This window comes from Hipposideros armiger, unplaced genomic scaffold (genome assembly GCF_001890085.2).
Source record: "Hipposideros armiger isolate ML-2016 unplaced genomic scaffold, ASM189008v1 scaffold_98, whole genome shotgun sequence".
NCBI lineage: Eukaryota > Metazoa > Chordata > Mammalia > Chiroptera > Hipposideridae > Hipposideros > Hipposideros armiger.
In genome coordinates this window covers 1,796,266-1,817,302 of record NW_017731448.1, presented here as the reverse complement: position 1 = coordinate 1,817,302, position 21,037 = coordinate 1,796,266, and the positions used below count along the sequence as shown (strand labels likewise).

The window sequence follows — 21,037 nt, the reverse complement described above, 5'->3', positions numbered from 1 at the left end:
TGTTCCTCTAAAAAGGCTAAGCGAGCATCTTTTGTTGATACTGTTAGAAGAAATCCTTTCATCTTCTGCTTGGAATGTTCTTTTGCTGGCTTTCCTCCTTTTAAGGTTTCTGCCCAAATGCCTTTATATGAGAGGCCGACCCATACCCTCTTGTCAAATATAGTGCCTACCCCCAACTCTTAAGTCTTTGCTAAGCATAACTTTTCTCTACAGCACTATTGTAGTTACCTATTACTCTATACTAAATTATCCCAGAATTTAGCAGCTTAAAACAACAAACTTGGATTACCTGAATATCTATAAATCAGGAATTTGGGTGGCCGATGTGGTCATGAAGTTTCAGGGAACATGTGGGCCAGAGCTGAAGTCATGTGAAGATTTGGCTGCGGCTGAAGGGTCCCCTTGGAAGATGGCTCATTTACACGTTGCTTTTGCTTCATCACTGAGCGGACTGCTCCACTGGGCTGCATGAGTGTCCTCATGACATGGCAACTAGCTTCCTCCACAGAGAGCAAAGTGGAAGCCGTAATGTCTTTTATGACCTAGCCTTGGAGGTCACACAGTCATTTCCACAGTGTGTTATCATAGGCACGTGCTGCTTATGGATGGGGATAAATTCTGAGAAATATGAGATGTTAGGCGATTTTGTTATGCAAGCATCATAGAGTGCACTTACACAAACCTAGATGGTATAGCCTATGACACACCTAGGCCATATGGTGTAGCCTATGGCTCCCAGGCTACAAGCCTGTACAGCATGTTACTGTACAAAACAACTGAGATTAAATCAAACACAAGAGAAAATGGTGCACTCCAGCAACATGGTAAACACGGGATGTATGAGGCTGCTGCCAGCATAACACCATATAGTGTTTTACATCAAACTTGTTTTTATAATTAGAGAGTACATTCTGAAATAACATAAAAAATATAGTAAATACATAAACCAGTGACATAGTCTTTTATCATCATCAAATATTATTACTATGTACTGTACATAATTGCATGTGCTATACTTTTATATAACTGGCAACACAGGTTTTTCACACCAGCATCACCACAAGTATGTGAGTAATGTGTTGCGATGTCACTAGGCTATTTGAATTCTTCAAGTCTATTATGATTTCATGGGACCACCCTCATCTATGTGGTCCATTGTTGACTGAAATGTCGTTATGCGGTGCATATACTTACAACGGTCAGCTTTATTTAATGTGTGGGGGGGTCTACATAAGGGCATGAATGGGGGTCTTTGGGGGCCATTTGGGGAAATTGGCTACCACTAGCATTTGGTGTTTGTGACTGGTTTCCCAGCTGTAGCCTTGAAAGTCTCGTATCCCAGGAAACCCCTCCATCTGGGGCAAACCAGGATGGTCAGTCACGTTACAGGTTCGTCATGCACATCTGGACTATAAGCTCCGACAGAGAGCAGGGGCGCCTTTCATTGCTATACTAGAACAATGCCAGAGCAGTGCTGACTCCTATTGTTCAGCATTTTGAAATGAATCTTTTGTAGTGCACGAGTTAAGTCTGATGGTGATTTTTATTTCAGGAAGCTTGATTTTGAAGTGATCAAAATCTCGTAAAAATAGTGAAGGCTTCTGGACAGAGACCCACTTTAAGAAATGTAGCTAGTATTAGTCATCAACGGGGTTAAGCAAAACAATGCATATTTTTGAGCTGCTCTAAAAAGCAAAGAGGATGGCTATATGAAGTAAAGAACTTCTGGTTTGACTTTTTCCTATTATCGTTCTTACCTGGTTCTTCCAGCATCTGTTCATTCTTCAGATCATTATTGCCTCCCTGCCTTCTCCAGTCCATTTCCACGGCCCTCCCATTTTAGCATCTTTGAACTCTCCACACGTTCTTTACTTTTCCTCCTCAGAGGAGCATTGTTTTCTCCACCATAGTTCTGCTGCTGTTTCCTAGACAGTCTCACTCTTTCCTCTTACTCTACCCTACAGTACTTAATCAAACTAATTTTCCTAAACCATTGTTCCTTTTATGTCACTTGTTCTGTTCAAGAATGGTTGTCTGTTGCCCATAAGATGAAATTTAAATCCCTTTGCCTGGTTTTCAGTATCTCCTCTAACCTTTCCCCCATTCTATTTATCTCCAATATGTGTTTTTTTCCACGCCACTAAGTGATGCTCTGACACCAGCTGTGTCCCCCACATTTCACCTCAATCCTTACACTCTACCTGGAGATAGGGTCAGATCCCACAGATTGTTACCTGTACTTTGACCAACTGGCTTTAACTGGAGGCTCCCATGACCCCCTTCTCAGATTTGATTAATTTGCTAGAACAGCTCATAGAACTCAGGAAACCAGTTTACTTACTAGATTACTGGTTTATTACAAAGGACATTATTGGATACAAATGAACAGCCAGAAGAGATACAGCAAGTGCAGCCAGGACGGGTCCCAAATACCAGGGCTCTGTCCCTGTTGGGTTTGGGGTGCCCCACCCACTTGGCTAGGATACCCAGGGCTTTCCAAAAGTCACCGCATTAACATATCAAAAGACAACTTTATAGCTCTTATCACTTAGGAAATTCTAAGGGTTTTAGGAGTTTTGTGCCAGGAATAGAAGACCAAATGTATATTTCTTATTATAAATCACAGCATGACCTATCCTTTATAATATTCAACTGATTCTAAATTAAGACACCCCTATTTTCATTCTTGGAATTTGTTATGAATGGTAAGAAATACACAATTAACTAATACTATAAAGATGGAGTCAAGTGCCATGAACTAGAAAGGAGCAATGGGTCTTTAGAATAGAGAAACATCAATTAGAGAGATAAGAAAAGTGTTCATTAAGTTGACATTTCAGACGAATCCTGAAGGAGGGGGAATATTGAGGGTTTCTGCAAGTGGAAAAAGGGATCAGGTAGAATAAATACTGTGGAGGAAGGAAAATAAGGAACATATTTAGGAAGAATATAAGTCTAGTTTGGGTGAAGCATAGGATGCAGGTAAATGAGGATAAATAATGAAAATATTAAGGTATCATTGGGTAAAGTGAGGAATTCTAGAGTTTGCTGATCATCTGGTAAACAGTAGGGACTCAAACAGTGTTTTAGTTTATATGGGCATCAGGATTGGAACGGGGCCTTCAGTAGACCCAGCAGCAGTAACTGGAATTGATTGGAAAAATACCAGGAAGGAGCAGGTCTATAGACTAACTCAATGGTAAATGTAACCTTTGAGTTACGTTGTGCACAGCATATCCAGAATAGTATGTTAATGTGTCTAATCACTGCTGACAATATTAAAACTGTTTGTTGCCAAATTAATCATTCTACTGAAGAATTTAAATTGAGACTGCCCATGACAAAAATTTAGATTTGAAAATATTGAAAAGTAGAATTCCTTCTGGATATTGTGACATAGCCCTTAAGATAGTTAGTTCATTTACGTAATTATCAAACTGCTGATGTTATGGTCCACATTGTAAAAGTGACAGTACCCATGATGATGTGGTTCCTTATCGGTCTTGGAAGACACTGGGATGTTGATTTTTGATAATTACAAAATTAAAAAAAATAAGATAAAAAACAAAAAACACATAGGGCCAGCCGAGCGGCTCAGTTGGTTAAGAGCTCACTCAAGAGTGTGAGCTCTGAGCAACAGCGGTTCGATTCCCAGCCTGAGGTGAGCTGCCGCTGAGCTGCCAACAGGCGGCAGGATGGCTCAGCTAAAAAAAAAAAAAAATTAAAGTTAATAAGGTCGCCTTCAAGGCAATTGATACAGCGATCACAATGTTTGCTTGTGACAGGTTTACTGCTTTCCGCATTCCTATATTGCAGTGGCAACTTGGTTTTTAAAAGGAAACCTGTAAAGGGGATTGTGTTGTTGAGGTTAACTTATGGGGGGTAACAAATATAGAATATAAAACTAACATACATTTATTAAATGGTTTGCAATTTCTATGAATTCTTTGTTCATAAAAATATTAGCTAAAGTATTACAATGTTCAGTAAAAAACAATTTTAAGATACTTTACTGCCTCTTAGTTTTTGGATATCTGGATATGCCAAGTTTTATTCTTAAATTAACAAGGAATTGAAATTTATAGAGAAACCTGGTTATTACAGCATTTAAAGCATATAAATTAAATGTTTCTGGATTCTCTGAAAAAATTAATTTAAACCAAATACTTGCTCTTTAATATTTGGTGAAATTCCGTTCAATTATTTAAAATTATGAACATTCTTAATATATATATTTAAAACTTAGATAATGTGATATATTAGAAAGAGAATAGGCTTTGGGTCAAACTGACGTTTCCCCTTACTGTGCCTTTGGGCAATTTATTTAAACCTGTCCTGCTGAAAAATACTCTTAATACCGCTTAACTGTAGAGTCATGCGGATTACACATGATCCTAATGGTAATTGAGTATTTTCTATGTATTAGCCCAACAGTTAGCAAACTTTTCCTATAAAGGGCCAGTTAGTAAATACTTTAGGTTTTGTGGGCCTATGTTCTGTGTCACAACTATTCAACTTTTTGGATATAGCACAAAAGCAGCCAGTGGTACATAAATGAGTGTGGCCTGTTCTAAAAAAAACTTTGTATTTATGGATGCTGAATTTTGAATTTAATATATTTTTCACGTTATGAAATATTGATTTTTTTTCCCAACTATTTAGAATTTTTTAAAATTAACCTTAGCTAGTATTCCATATAAAAACAGGTTGGCCCATGGGCCACAGTTCACCAATCCAAGTCTGAGACACTTACCATATTTCCCTATGTATAAGACGCACCCCTTCCAAAAAATGTGGGGTCTAAAAACTGGGTGCGTCTTATACAGTGGTTTTAGATCGTTGTCAAGTCATTTAAGAAGTGTGGCATTTCAAATGCCATAAATGGAACTGAGGATGAGGCAATATATGAAGACAGTGATTCGTCATCACACAGATGAGGACAAGCTAATGGTTGGGAGTTTTGACATTGATGAGGAGTTGTATGAATTTTATGATGAATAAAACTTGAGTTCAATAGCTTTATGTAATACATTTTTTATTAAATTTTGGGCCCCAAAATTAAGGTGTGTCTTATACATGGGGAAATACGGTAATCCTCATACTATGAGATAATGCTGTATCTTAATTTTATAGATGAAGGTAACAGGTCTACAGAGATGTTAGGTAATTTATTCAGAGTTCCACAGCCAATAAGTGTTAGAACCTTAGAAATGACTAGTGTAGAACCTCACACATGGTCCAGAGTCAACTGAAATAGACATTTTTGCAAAACCTTTCATCCTTTTATTCCACAGCATTTATTGGATTATGAGGTCAATATAGTGCTAAGCCCATTAAAAGAAACTTGTTTCCTTGTAAGCAGGTACTTCTTGATTTTGTTTTCATGCTTTAAAAGATGACTTAGTTGAAACACAGGCAGGAAAAAAAAATCACTATCTTGGTTTTACACAGCTTTTTTTTTTTTTTAATTCCCTAAGAGTGTTTTAGACACTTTTTTTCCATTCATTCTCAAAACATCCCTGTGTGAGAAGCATATTTCCGACATTCCATCCTAACTGAAATGCTGCAGTGGAAATGGAGGAATAATACACAAAAATATATTTCTGGGACTTTCTCACTTCATCATGGTAACAAATGATGTACAAGAGTTCAGTAAAGGTTATCAGAATAATTTCAATCTTATAACTAACATAGCTGGAGCAGTGTAAAGAGCTACACCAACCTAAACTACGAACAGAAAAGGAAAATGTTTAAATCACTTTTTTCTTAAATGTAGATTTGCTTCTAGCCTAAAACCAGTAGTCTGCTGGCATTTGCCACTTTTGTAAGGGGAAAACAGTTGCGCTTATTTCAAATATTAGAATGAATGCCTAAACGTGTGGAGGATGGTTGCCAATTGCAAAACCTTATAAAAGCTTCTTTTCCTAATATAATACTAAACTGGGGAGGAGCAGTTTTTAAAAATGACTTTTGAAGATTTTTAGGATAAAAGCAAAGATGTTTCAGAATGAGAATATAAACACTGCTTTACTCCTGGGTTGACCTTCCAAAGCAAGCTTGATCTTGGGCCCTGCTTTATTGTTTCAGATCGAACTGCATGATTAGTGTATGCTATTCCCATTGTATGGCTTTGCTCAGCATTTCCTACAGGAAGTGAACAAAACATTTTTCTACAACTCCTCTATAATTTAAAAAAAAAATCTATGCTTCAAATTTTAATGACTGCATAAATTCTCATGGGTGGGATATGTAGTTCTCCATGTACTGGGTCAATCACAGGATTTATGGTTCCTGTATCTTAAAATCAGAAACAAGGTTATCTGTAATTCTGACCCCACCAACACACACACACACACACACACACACACGCCCCTCCCAAAACAAACACCAAAACCTCTCAACATTCCTATGTTTGTTTGAATTCAGAATACCATTATTGCATTGTGTAACTTGGTTATCACATATATTCTTGAATAATATCGAAGTGTATATATATGGTGATAATGGTACCATGTACCATGTAGAGAGAGCTGGTATTTCTCCTCCATAGTGCAGGTAACACATTTTCTACCCTCCACTATCCTCATCCCCTCTCTATCCCTAAGCCCCTTTTAATGTATAGTTTATAACATTTGATTCTAGTGTATTTATCTTCTCTTGTAAGCTTGTCCAGTGACTTGTAACACATTCTTTAATTACCTGGATTATTAAACTTCTTTTTCCTTCAGTGAAGACATTGAAATGACCTTTAAACTCTTTTACTTTATGGCCAAGAATATGTTTTAAATGAAGAAACATACACATTAAGAAAAAAGGATCCTGGTAACAACTATTTTATAAATATGTGACTGTATTTTTCTTCGTGTCCAGAAACTCTTATTGAACCGAATTCAGGTATATTCCTCCCAAACCCACACAGGTCACAGATCTAACAGCAGGTTTTCATTTATACCAAATGGGAAAGATAATGAAGGCACAGGGTCACTTTGTATCAATAAAGGACATCAAACACAGTCATGAGGCACTAATGACATAGAAGCAAAATCAATCACGAAAAGCAAGTGTTCAAAGTCTTCAGTAACTTCTCTCCCTTTAACATTTGGCAAAATTCAGTCTAGATATGTTAATACCTCAGAAAGAAAAAATAAATATGAGATGCTACATTAAAATGTCAGATTACCTATAATTAGTCTTTAGAAATAAAAGAAAAGGGATAAAGTGAAGGGAGGGGACCACAGATTTCCTATGTTCTTGGATTATCCTTCCTTTCTGAGGGTCTCAGATGTCTGTCTGCGTCTGCAGAAATGCCAGCTGTACCTGAAGATTGAAGAGATTGTTGGTAGTTGCTGACATGGTCCCTCAACACTATTAAAAGTTATACCACAAAAACAAAATTAGCTTGATTTCTGCTCTTTAGTACTTTGTTAAAAACCTAAGTCAAATTTGGTTATTTAAAAGTGATCTAAAAAGGTTAAAATAAAGGAAAAATACATTGCGGCTTCCCAATGAGAAACAGATTCAACATTTAAACTTCAATGGCAAATAAATACACTTTAAAGCCAAGCAAGTTTTTCTCTGGTAGGAGACTATATAGACTACAAAAACAGTTATTCTCTACTGCTGATGACCACATCACTCACAGAACATACCAGGAACTAGTTTCATGATTTTAAGAGACTTTTTCCATGACACTATATGAAAGATAAGAGTTTAACCTAGGTCTGAGTAGGTAGAATATCCCTATTACAAACATATGACAATTGAACAACAAAACACAGCCCAATCTCTGTTTACATCAAAACCACCATCTATGGGATATATAATTACTTGCTTTCTACGGGTTAATACCACCCATTGCAAGACTAGAGCTGGCAGTCAATGGAGCACGCCATTTACAAGTAAGCCTAAGTCTATAGATGCAGAAAAACATGGAAATTTATCAGCCTATCCAAAGGTGTTAAATATGTTTTTAAATTTTTCCTAGGAAATTAATTTTGATATTATTTCCCAAGTCCTTCAACTAAAGATGCCTTGATATTTTTTTTCATTTTACATCAAAATCTACCAAAAATGTTTAACTGTTTCCAAGTATTAGGAACAGAGGCGCTGGTACAGCATGTATTAACGATTAACTGTTAATATTTCAGTGAGTTACAATAAATGGTTTTTGCATGCTTGAAAAGTATAAAGAAAACATAAGGAATACTTATGGAGGACCTCTGTAATTTGGTATTTTGTTTTTGTTTTGTTTTTTTGCTTTAGAAACAACCCCAAATATTCATCTCTCTCTCTCTCTCTCTCTCTCTCTCTCTCTCTCTATATATATATATATATATATATATATATATATATATATATATATATATATATGTACAGTTGACCCTTGAACAATGCAGAGGTTAAGGGCACCACCACACCCCCATCCCCGCCGCACAGTCAAAAATCTGCATATATCTTTTGATATCCCCCAAATTTAATTACTAATAGCCTACCATTGATTGGAAGCCTTACCAATAACATAAACAGTCGATTAATACATATTTTGTATATGTATTATATACTGTGTTCTAACAATAAAGCTAGAAAAATGTCATTAAGAAAATCATAAGGAAGAGAAAATACACTTATTTATTGAAAATAATCCATGAACAAATGGACCTGTGCAGTTCAAACCCGTTTGTTTAAGGGCCAACTGTGTGTGTGTGTGTGTGTGTGTGTGTGTGTGTGTGTGTGTATACACGTATGTTTCATTTCCATGCTTATTACATAAAAATAACTATCAGAAATATCAGTCTATCAATTTTAGCTGATATATGTCCAATTAATTCACTGCAGAAGGGAAAATAAGACAAAAATCTAAAATATCAGTAAAGCTCACAGTTCAAAAACATTTTTTTCCTTTTCCTTTTTTTTCTTTTTTTTCTTGTTTTTTCTTTTTTGCTTGTTTGAAATTTTTTTGGTAGTTTATCTGTGCTCTGTTGTGCAAGCTGATTCCCAGACTAATGGCCTCCGAGGAGATTTGAAAGGAAGCCTGAAGATTTCTTATTTTGCTGTGCTTCTGCTTCCTGGTCTTGTGAAAGTCCCAATTCACTCTCAATTTGATCGAGCTCTGACTGGTCAAGGAGTTCAAAGTCATCAACTTCTTCAGTGTCTGTGTCCTCTCCTGGGCTGGGTGCAGCCTGAGAGAGGGCTTGCTGCACGCCCTCTAATTGGTCCTTGATGGCAGCAGTCACTGCAGCTGTGATGACGTCCCCAGCCAGGTTGCTCATCAAGTGAAAGGTTTGGTCACTGCTCAGAGGGAGGGTGAGACCCGCTGCGGACTGCCTCTCTTTGCTCGGTGTGCGACAGCGTTCCAACTGTTCCTTTTTCCTCTTGAGCTCAGTGGGCAAGCCAAGGCTTAATTCATCTTCATCATTTGTTCCCATGCCATTTTCTGCAGACGGAAAATCTGAAAGGTCTCGAGAGAAAACTTCCTCACTGGGTCGGTCAAGATCTGTGAAATGCACAACAGAGGTTCTTGTTTAAGCACTGCCATACCTTTGAACTAAAAGAGCTGTCTCATAGATACCTGATTTTAATCTGAGTCTTCTGGACAACACTGGGCATTCATCTAGTCTCCTGGTTCAGCTTAAATCAACCTAGCCACATGCTGGACCCCTCCCAAATCTGGGACACTACCTCTCCTGAAGGACACAAATGCCACATGTGCCCCCTACATCTTTCATTTTCCTTGTAAGCACAAAACAGGGTATGTAATGACTGAAGATTCAACCCGTCTAACGTTAGCTTGAGGTTTTCACTAAAGTTTAAATGTTCACCTAAACAAAAATTTCATTCTGTGCCTGGGGAGGGAATTAGCCTAAGCCAATGTGGATATGTATGATCACAAAATAAAAACTATGTCAACTGGAAGTTTTCGTGGCATCTGGTCCAATGGATGTGGAATATTACCTAACCTCAGCATTTTCACCTGTTTTTATCTGTATCTGTAACCTGTGTTTGTTTAAAGCAATGAATTAGAAGAAGCTATTGCTCTTCCTATTCCATATTCATCCTCAGAGCTTATGGAAACATTCCATAAATACAGCTGAAAGCAACCATGTCATTTCAACCAAAATCGTGTCCTGAATGTATTGGGTTGTCAGAAAAGTCATGATATATTTTTTCTATGTTTTTCGTTGCAAAAATGCATCATGACTTTTCCGACAACCCAATAAATAGGGACACTTTAAGATTTCGGACATTTGAAAGCAATGCCAGGCTAGTAGGCAGAGAGTGATTTTTTTTTTCACTTTTCATAGAAAATCTTCCCATATAATGATTAACTCTTTACAACAGTGACTTGATACCTTCAGTGTAAATACTGAACAAGCCTCATATGTGGGCTGGATTGTTGCCCTTGTGTTGTGGAAATCTGAGATCAGATGCCTCAGAACAAAGGGTTTCCTTATCCTGGTCTTGTAGATATTTCGAGTTGTAGAGCTTGAGTGGACTCTAGTGATCCTCTTATTCTAATGCGCTTTAAAGATGAGGAAATTGAGGTCCACAGAAATTCTGTCACCTGTTCAAGGTCATACAGTTAGCAATGATGAAGGCAAGACGACAGTTAGGTCTCCTAATCCCCAAATCTGTCTCCTTTCAAACACTGCACAATCTCCCTCTTTCCTCTGAAAAAGAAAATGTGTTCTTGCTTGTAAAACTACATATAAGATCATTTATTCACAGTCTGCCATTATAATCTGCTCGTATTTTCAGTGTATGGCTAAGATGACTTGAAATAATCCAGTGAGACTAGCAACAGTTAAGTTCCTGCACAAAAGTTGTGTCTCTACTTTAAATTGTATTTAACTTAATTATTAAAAAACGAGAGAGATTTTTTTTATTTTTTAACTAACTTTGAAGACACATGAGAAACCTGGGAATCAGCCTTGGAATTGGGGAGCTTGCCCTCCATGCTTCAGTCCTTTTTGATGAAGACTCACCCTGGATATGCGGGGTTAGCTTCTCTCTCCCCTCCTCCCATTATTGCTATAAACAAGGTCATCAGACATTTTAGAAGTTAATTTTGTTCACTGTCAATATTTATTTGTTTTCAAAATAAAGGCAGATTTGGGACATTAATGTGCTTAGATTTTTTTTCTCAGACTCAAAAAAATAATAGCTTTGAGATATACTTCACATACCATAAAATTTATCCCTTTAAAGTGTACAATTCAGTGGTTTTTAATATATTCACAAAGCTGTACAACCATCGCCTTCTAGGACATTTTTATCACTCCAAAAACAAACTCATACTTTATTCATAATTACTGATCACTCACCATTCCTTCTTCCCCCAGCCCCTAGCAGCCACTTGTCTACTTCCCGTCTATATGGGTTTGCCTATTCTGCACATTTCATATAAATTGGACTTGTGTATCTGGCTTCTTTCACTTAGCCCAGTGTGTTCGAGGTTCATCCATGTTGTAGCAAGTATCAGTACTTCATTTTGACAGCCAATGATATCCCATTGTATATACAGTACTCCATTGTGTTTATCCATTCAGCAGTTGCCAGAGTTAAACATTTCTGCATGCACTCATGTTAATAAAGAGAAGAGTATCTAGAAATGCGAGCCTACCATCAGAAGTGTCTGTCTGTGGAGTGTATCCTTCGGAAAGGTTGAAGGTCCCATTGTCAGTCCAGGAGACCTCGGACACGTCTGTGTCAGACACAGACAGCTCTTTGGCAGCCACGTTGAGGCTAATCTGTGTCAATACAAATACCAGGCACATTTTAAACTTCTGTGCAAAATCTGAAAACTCCACACTAACACCGAAAAATGTCAGAATCATAAAAACCAGATGAGTATTTTCCTTTCAGGACTGTTCAACCATCTTAGAGAAACAGGAGTTGTCTCTTAGGAAACCATTCAGCATGAGTGCATGTAAATAAATCTATAGCCAAACCACACAGGAACAAATTGAAAACTAAACAAAAAATACCTTAGGACAAAGAGCTGAAAAGTCTAATTCACTGTCATCTTTGTGACTTTTTTCTTTGTCTGCTTCTGTTGAGAAAAAATTTGGAAGCTTTCAGTTTCCTGGCCAGCGTAGACATAGTGTATTTATCCATTACACAGCCTTACCCACATTCCTCATATCCTCCAGGGCCTCCTCAGAATTAATTGTTCGCACATAACAAGCTTCCCATTTTGGCAAATGTCTGATTTCCAAGGCAAATGGTCCACATGTGAGAACCACTGTGGTTCTCACAGTGTGTCCTCTCAACCAGCAGCATTAGCATCACTGGGAACGTTTTAAAAATGTCAGTTCTCAGGCCCTACCCTAGACCAACTGAATGAGAAACTGTGGAGCGGGCCCAGCAGTCTATGCTTTGGTAAGCCACTGGAGCAGCTGTGACGCTTGCGATAGTTTGAGAATCTGTAAGGTCATAGGCCAAGTTAAAAGGTGAAAGTTGATCACACTGGTTTTTCCTCTGTGTATTCTCTTCCCCGGTTCTTTCAATCCCTCTTATACAGCTCCCACACTCAGTCCTATTTGTGTCATTTTTTATTTGCAATCGTCCACCCCAAAATAAAACAGTTTAAATACAGTAAATCATAGGTAGCAAATATCCCCTAACAATGTGGATTTAAAAAGTCAATTTATTGTATGTTTCAAAAAAGAATGAAAGTCAAAATAGGAAAAGGCTATGTTACTTTGGGGGGATTAGTTTCTGTGATATTAGTAAATGGCTAAAATGCCCTGAAATGTACTGAAGGTGATTTTATAATAAATAGCCCCTGATGTCTCATTTCATGCATGGAATCTAAAATTCAAACTTTACCTACCAGATCTCTCTCGTTTCTTCTGATTAATATATTCTCCAATTCCAAAATCTAGTTTCAGCAGAACTGACTTGATTTTGCTGTATATTTTTTGTCCCATATCATTACACTTAAACAGTGGACACAAAAATGCACACAGTACTGAAATATAAGAAGGAAGAGAGTGTAGGTAAGATGATCTTTATTTCAAAAAGCTTCATCTTTGAATTTCACAAATATTTCAGTTTCCCGTATTGACAAATAGAAGTTTTTTTTCTTAGGGAAATGCCTTTGTAAAATAAGTTCATAATTTCAGTTCTTCCCCCTGTAATGAAAACATTTACACACACACACACACACACACACACACACACACACACACACACACACACAGAGACGTTTCTAGTCATTGTTTTCAAAGACTGGCTATTAAATCAACTCCCTTCTTTCAAACCTTTTACCCTCAAAATTTATACAAAGATTCCATGCTTTCTAGACAACAGTCCTGGATTAAAATCTCAACTCTACTTTTTTGTTAAATGCCGTTGCACCATGGGAAAGTTACATCTATTAGCCTCTCCTCAATAATATTGAGATAGTAACATTATTTCTTGGGGCTGTTGTGAACAATAGATGAGATGGACATAAACCATGTGACTAATGCCTTGCCTCTATTAGACCCTCCTCTCTGGCCCTACTGCACCAGGCAGATCAACAGGCTCACATCCTACATGCGTTCTATGTGGGAGAATGGGTTTGAGCTCACCATTTGCCATCTGTGTTATGCGTTAGGAATACAAAAAGAAATGAAGGTTGTACTATCTCCCCTAATGTTTATTTTTTTTGCTGTTGTTAGGAAATGTGCCCATTTGCCTTTTAAATAGGAGCTACAAACTCAAATATCTCTAGAAGCTAAGGTAGTATATGTAAATTTTAGAAGCTGGTGTAAGAAAAATGGGGAGATGCAAGGGTTAGTTAAGTGGAGCATGCCTGCACCATCGACAGGTGGCAGCACTAGATCATAGTTTTCAGAAGCAGGAAATCTACACTTTTTTAAATGGCATTTTCAAGTTATTGATGTACAGTAAATTCACATATTTAAAGTGTACAGTTTGATGTTCTGACATACGACGGTCGCACAATTAAGTTCGCGAACTTTCCGTGTAAGGGTTTTTACACAGTGTATACATACAACTAAAAAACCATCACCATAGTCAAGATAGTGAACATATCCACCACTCAACCTAATTATTTGGGGACTTATCCAGGTTGCTGCACATATTAATTTTTAGTGTTGAATAGTAATCCATTGTATGGATAAACCACAGTTTGTTTAGCCATGAGTCTATTGATGGACATACGGATTGTGCTCCATTTTTGGTTACTACAAAGAAAGCTGCTATGAACATTCTTATACAAGTCTTTTGTGGACATATGTTTCATTTTTCCTGAGTAAACACTAAGCTGTGGAATGGCTGGGACGATATAGCAGTTTTTCAAGAAACTGCCAAACTGTTACCCAAAGTGCTGGTACTATTCTCATTATCAACCAACAGTATGTGAGAATTCTAGTTGCTTCATATCCTGGCTAATGCTTTAATATGATCAGTATTTTTCATTTTAGCCGTACTGGTGTCATGGTATCTCACTGTGCCTTTAATTTATTTTTGAGCCACAGAATTTGCACAAGGGCAAAGGTATATGTGTTCATGGGCGGTAGGAATTAGAGCTTATTTATAGTTTTAAGGCATCATTTAAAGTAGAATTCATCCCTTATAATACTGCCTTTTGGCAACTATTCTTCCAGTTTTAAAATATGTCTCTAGGAAAAGGAGAAACTCTGTACAGGTGGAAAGGAAAGAATAATCAAGTTTCTTTATAATTAAGAACTCACCCCTCCTCTTCCAAATTATGGAAGGTCTTGCTGACCATTACATGATACCATATGCATCACATAAATTAGCCAAATGTTCTACTATACTTACAGAGTAGATAGCTGAGTATAACCCCAGGAATGTAACTTCCCAAGATCGTAAAAAATGTGCACACACTGCAGACCAGGAGACAAAACTAGAAATTATAGAGATAACGTGACAGTTAGCATAACACCAAGGCGTTTTAGAGCACAGGATACACACACAATTATTTATCTATATGTGATCTATCATGTTACAGCAAATGTTTTTCAAACAGTGTTCTTTTGCCCTTAGATCTAACTAATGACTGCTGTGTTGAACCAGCGTCCGTGGCTGTATTACTGCCAGATACAAGAGAACTGAAGATTTATATGCCCCCAGAAACTTTCACTCAGGATCACTCACTAAAATATAGCAGCCTGGTAACTAAATTTGCAAGCTCAAACTACTTCGATAAGCCCACTGAAATTCATACACACAGCAAAGCATGTTACAGAAATTAGAGGCATTTACATAAATGTAACAGTAATTCGCATAGCTGACAAGCTGCTGGGGTAAATCTACTGGCCATTACTATTCTCCTCCCTACCATACCCATCCCTCAATTTGACCTCACTTCTAGGTCACCCAGAAACCATCTACAAATGAAATGAAATTCCAACAGCGAAATGTGATTATTTTGCTTCTGTCAGTCATGACCAAAAAAAATCTTGGTTGTTTTAAGAAATTAAAACTTCAAGATAGAAAAATTCTCCTGTCAAGTCTTCACATAAGTTTTCATACTCTAATCTTAAATATAAACTATCATCTTTTGCTTTGTCTTTAAATTATGGTATTAAAAACTATTAACCAAAGAAAATAAGAGCACTTCAAAAAGGGATCTGTAACTCTGATCAATAACTGATGAAAAGGAAGATCAAGGGGGTCTACAATTCAGATTAACTTTTTTCATTCTTCGGCACAGGGTTAATAAATTAACTAGTCAAAAGGAGAACGGATGAGCTTGTAAAACTAAATTAAGAGCTGTTTCTGAAACAGCAGGGGCCCTTGAAGAATATGGAATTCTAGTAGTAAAATGGAAAAGACCACAAAAGAATAACTAAGTCCATAAAAGCATTACTATATTCAGAATTCAGTTTTGCAAAAGGATTTCATATTATCCACTAAGTTTGTAGCATCATCCTCTTAATCTTAAGCTAATTGACTTGGGGCCCATGAATACAATCCAATGCAGTTTTAAGTTCAGAGTCTCCTAAAACTGTTTAACCATTTCAGTAAAACTGGCATAAAAAAATGCAACCAACCTCCCCCCACCACACACAATATGGATATCTATGCTAAAAATCACCTGCAGTGATTTAAAAAATCCATCCGTATACAACGTTGCCACTTTACTATGCTCAAAATGTGTCCAAGTATAGTTCTATTATTTAATACTAGTATTAAAATTAAGAGCATGCCTGTACATGGCACGTGGGGGATTTTAAATGCCGACATTCCTTGGATCTTCCTTCCAACTACAGGTGGTCCTTCAAGAAACTTGACTGCAACATGGGAAGGGAAAGGGTCTATTGATGGCTCTGCACCCCACCTTTGGTATTAAGATCACAGCTGAAGCTGCTTCTACACACAAAATATACAAGTGTGTGTGCTTCTCCATGCAATCCCCTTCAATCCACTTACAACTCTTCTCCTCATGGGTTTTCATCTTAATTGTAAAAACACTCATTCCATGTATGTAATCACTACAAATGTTTTTGCCAAAGGTTTTCTTTCTTAAATAAATCATATAACAATCTTCACTTTTCGGATTAAAGGTGAGATTCGATTATCTCTGAAAGCACCCTTGAAGGACTATGTGTTTATTTCATCTCCCTTTGACTTCAAAACCAGGCTGGATACTATAAACTGAAATTCTTAATAAGAATTTCTCCTTGGTCTGGCTGATAAGGCCAATCACCACTCATTTTAGTTAATGGGCTATATAAGTACATATAAAAATAGAAAACACATCCAATTTCAAAAGATGAGATTGAGGATTTTCTAATGCTAACACACTAACATTTCTGAATCTTGCTGCTATCAGTTTTTACAGCACATGTTCCTAGATTATATTCTGAATTGGAGAAACTTACAAGCTGATAAAATAGGTTAATTCATTTGTTTCTAAGTTTACTGCACATTCTAAAGCACACACAGTAATTCCCCGGTGCAGGAAAACTTGCCTTTCCAGGGCTCTGCTGTTTGAAAACAGACATTTCTTGAAGAAATGTGCTGAAATTCATCCATGACTCTGCAATGCAGTGGCTGAGCCTGCGCCTTTCCTCTGGTTTGGAATTGATAACTTCCCAGCTAAGGAGAGAAAAAGAAAACAACAACAAAAAACATTTTTTGGATGATTCATTCAACATTCATTGCTTCAGCAAATATTTATTGAGCACCTACTCTTGGTCACACTCAGGAAAAGCCCTGTGAATTTGGAGGTAAACAAGCCAGACAGACACCTGCCTAACAAAGCTCAAATGCCAAAAAAAGATAAGCAGGCGAAACAACCAGCTATGCAATTATCCAGTTACAATGAGGGTCAAGCTGAGGACGAGGTGGGTATAGGGTGAGCGCTTTGGGACGTCTTCTCTGAAGCAGTCACTTTAAGTTAAAATCTGGATGAACAGGCGTTTACCATAAGGGCTCACAGAGTTCCAGAAAGAAGAATGTACAACACAGAGGTGAGAAGGAGCTGAAAGCACCATTTGATGGAGGTCAGGTGTGGCTCCAGCAGAGGGACACAGAAGAATTTCATCGCTTGAAGTTGGGATAAGAGAAGTGGACTAGATCATATAGGGCCCTGTAGCACTTGTTAGGGACATTTCAAACCTTAAGGATAGGGAAGCCACAGTACTTTAAAAGAAACCTTGGCATTTATCTTGTCATCATCATCGTCACCACTATCATCATCAACACCAACAATGCATTTTCAAACATACTATAATTGGTCGACTCTACATAAAATTGTTAAACTCAACAGGAGCTCACAATACCTCCTATTTCTCTAGGGTATCTTTCCCCAACCATCATCACTGAATGTGATGCGTGTCCCAGGCATGTGCTGTCCCTGCCCTCATTTGTCCGTGGGAACATCAGTGAGCTAAAAACTAGTAACAATTGTTCCAGGAAGAAGACGTAAGCAAATACAGGGCATTGTCTAAAATTACAAAGACATCAAGTTCAAATCCCACTCTTGCAATCCTAACTCACCACAAAAATATACCGGTTCAGACAAACTCTAAGGGCCCTCAAATTCCTTCATTGAATAGATAATTATTGGTGCCCACCATGATGAAGGCACTGCCGTAGAGCTAAGGATATGGTCACAAACTAAGCATATGCTTCCAGTAGAAGACAGGGGTTATTAGCGAGCTATCATCTGAGCTCTAATTGCAGCGGGGTCAGGGTAAGGTTGATCTCTGGATGATCTCCAGATTCAACTCCAGTAGCCCAAAGACAAGTCTAAACTACCTTGGCCCTTAGCGCACAACTGCGTGGAAATTGTGCACATAACTTTTTAATGTACTTTGAATACTAAGGCAATTTGTAAACTAAAATTTCCTCTGCCTATATAAATTTTAGTCCAAGTTTAAATGAGAACAACAGCATTAAAAAAGAAAAAAATTAAGCATTGCATTTTCCTTCTTCTTTGTTTTCTCAGCCACAACTATTGCTCTGCCAGAGAGTCACTGAGCTAAGCTGTCCAGGCTGATGCTGTTCCACTAGGTAGATATTTGCCACATGATATCCTGCTGTCATAAGAAATGAACTTTGGGGGATGCTTAGGTACCAGGGAGTTGTTTAGGCATCCATTAACTCTACTCCATTACTGACCAAATCCATCACTTAGGTTTGCATACCTCATGAATGATTCCAGACCTGCTCAAAGAAACACTAAGTGTGTGGCTAGGAAGCCGCCATCTGTTGCAAAATCTTGCCAATATGTGTGCTTAATGGGAAAAGGTTTTGTGTGGGAGAGCACAAGCTGCAACAGCAAATGAAATAATAAGGTTAGTAAGCAGTGGCCACCTTTCTCAGAACACCACAGACATGGTGCAAATCAGCAAGGCTAGGCTAGGGTACTGTTCAGTTTAATGGGACCATAAAGATGACAGAAATACAAATTTTAATTTCTGCTCTCTTTGCATATGGAGTAGTAGTTAGGGATTTGGTTGAACTGTTGGGCAAATCTAATCCTAACAATAAGCAATGAAAAACGTACAATGGCACGATTTGACTGTCATTCTTTTAACAAAATGAATGAACACTTCCTATTTGGAAACAAATTTAAAGCACATCATTTCATTAGGACAAATGAACAAAAAAAGTGAGTTGTGTTCAAGCAATGAGAGGTGGAACATCAGTGGAAATGAATTCCAACTCCACATTTGTCTATGGACCTCAGAATCATAATATTGAGAGAAAAAAATCACAGCAGAATATATACAGTACATTTTCATTTATGTAAGTCTCAAAGCTAAGCTAACAGATGAAGCAAGGAAATGATTAAAAAATAAAAATAAAAACAAGATTCAAGAGGGGGGGTTCCTCAGGCAGGCGAGGGGGTGAGCAGGGAACGTGGCTTGAGCAAGGTCCACGGGAGCTTCTTGGGTACTGGGCGTGTCTATTTCTTAACTAAGGTGATGGACACTTGGAAATGACTTAACTACTGTTCTTAAAGCTATGCCTATACATATGCCTGCATACATAGATGGCCTCTATTTAAAAATATGTTGATGCTTAAATGTATAATCATGCTTTTTATTGAATAACATTCTTACATGACTATATCTCACTTCACATCCAATAGTCAAAATATAAACGTTACTTAAGTTTTTGCCTCAGTTTATGTACTATGAAGTAAAAGTACTATTTCTGCTGGCAAGAGCCATGAAAAACAATTTTTCTGAATAAGCAGTACTTTGTAGAGATGCTGGAACCTTCTTCTGATGCTATGTTTAGGATACATGCCTCAGAAGTGACACCATGTTTGTATACATATTTTATTACTTTAATAACTAAATGCCCTAAAACCGGAAAGGAGCCTAGTCTAATAATCCCTAAAATTCCTAAACGATCTGCGCAGAGATTAATGTTATAGCAAAGTCTTCACACCACTTAAGGTGCTTAATATTTTAAATAACTAAAAATTCTGTTTTGCATTTAAGGATCTTACTTATTTTCATAGTGGGCTTCCAATGGATATGAAGAAACTTCAATACCCATCCATCGATTACCTTATTCATTTATTCAATAAAAAGTTACCAAGTTCCCCCATTTTGTCTTACATTATGCTTGGTGTGTTTAGTATTATTGTTATTGCAAATCAACAAAAACTGAATACCTATAGCACTGTTCCCTTCTGTGTCTACAGGTATCACCACTTGGTGGAAAGAAGAAACAGGAGAATACTCAATGTGTGAATATTTTCCGTAGCCATAAAAAGACACTCTCATTTATGTTAAATTTCTCCCCTTGAGAAAAACCCTGTGACAGTATTTTGGGACAATAAATTGCATTGTTACTTAGATTTAAATGAACACAAAACCTTTTATTCTAATTGATATCTGAATTATTGTTACAATCAGCAACAGAAATGTGAAATTCATTGTGCACAGTTGAAAATATTTTCTAACCAAATGGGTCTGGAAAATGTAGTACAAGTCTGCAATAAAAATAAATATATAGCTGGTGCTGAATAAAATTGAATGGAAATATGTATGATTTAAAAAGAAAATCTGAATTCAGGGGCAAAGAAGAGATGTCACTCTACACTTCTTTAAATGAAAATGGACCCAGAAGAGTCACTCTCTGGTAGCTTCATAATAGTTTTCAATTGTCCAGTGATTAATTCTGAGTACCACTGGCAAGTACATTTCTATAGTCTTCCATTATATAATCTACCTTTAACTTATGTCACAATTCAATTATGTCACCAAAATGGAACATAATACAATTATATGATTTAGAGTGAGATACAGCATTTAATGTCAACGTTTCAAATTCCCTTATTATTATAGACGAGGAGAGTAAAACCCAAGTTTCCTCTGCGAGTTTGGGGCAGAGCCACGATGCAAGGCCCAGACTCCTGATTTCCAATGCAGTTCTATTTCCTTTAAGCGTGTGCCCTATTCAAAGGATGACTCAATTAAACGACATCCTTTGAAGAAACCCCATACTGAAATTTAGAATGAGAAGGAACACGCGATGTAGCTCCTCGCCCCTTTCTAGAGTCAGGAGGGATGCGGTGTGATGGGCCCAGACCCAC

At 37.3% G+C, this 21,037-nt stretch overlaps 1 protein-coding gene across 5 annotated transcripts in view; it reads right to left on the bottom strand.

Moving 5' to 3' along the window:
* Positions 1-8,933: 8,933 nt before the first annotated feature.
* The window catches only part of RETREG1 (reticulophagy regulator 1), a 131,980-nt gene continuing 119,876 nt past the window's right edge, over positions 8,934-21,037 (bottom strand). For all 5 annotated transcript variants that reach the window (XM_019646206.1, XM_019646208.1, XM_019646210.1 and 2 more), the window contains 6 exons: positions 16,950-17,076; positions 14,794-14,878; positions 12,833-12,970; positions 11,985-12,049; positions 11,621-11,747; positions 8,934-9,493 (listed from right to left, as the gene is read on the bottom strand). In XM_019646206.1, the coding sequence (XP_019501751.1) occupies positions 9,000-9,493; positions 11,621-11,747; positions 11,985-12,049; positions 12,833-12,970; positions 14,794-14,878; positions 16,950-17,076 (1,036 nt within the window). In that variant the 3' untranslated portion in view covers positions 8,934-8,999. The remainder of the gene's footprint in view (positions 9,494-11,620; positions 11,748-11,984; positions 12,050-12,832; positions 12,971-14,793; positions 14,879-16,949; positions 17,077-21,037) is intronic.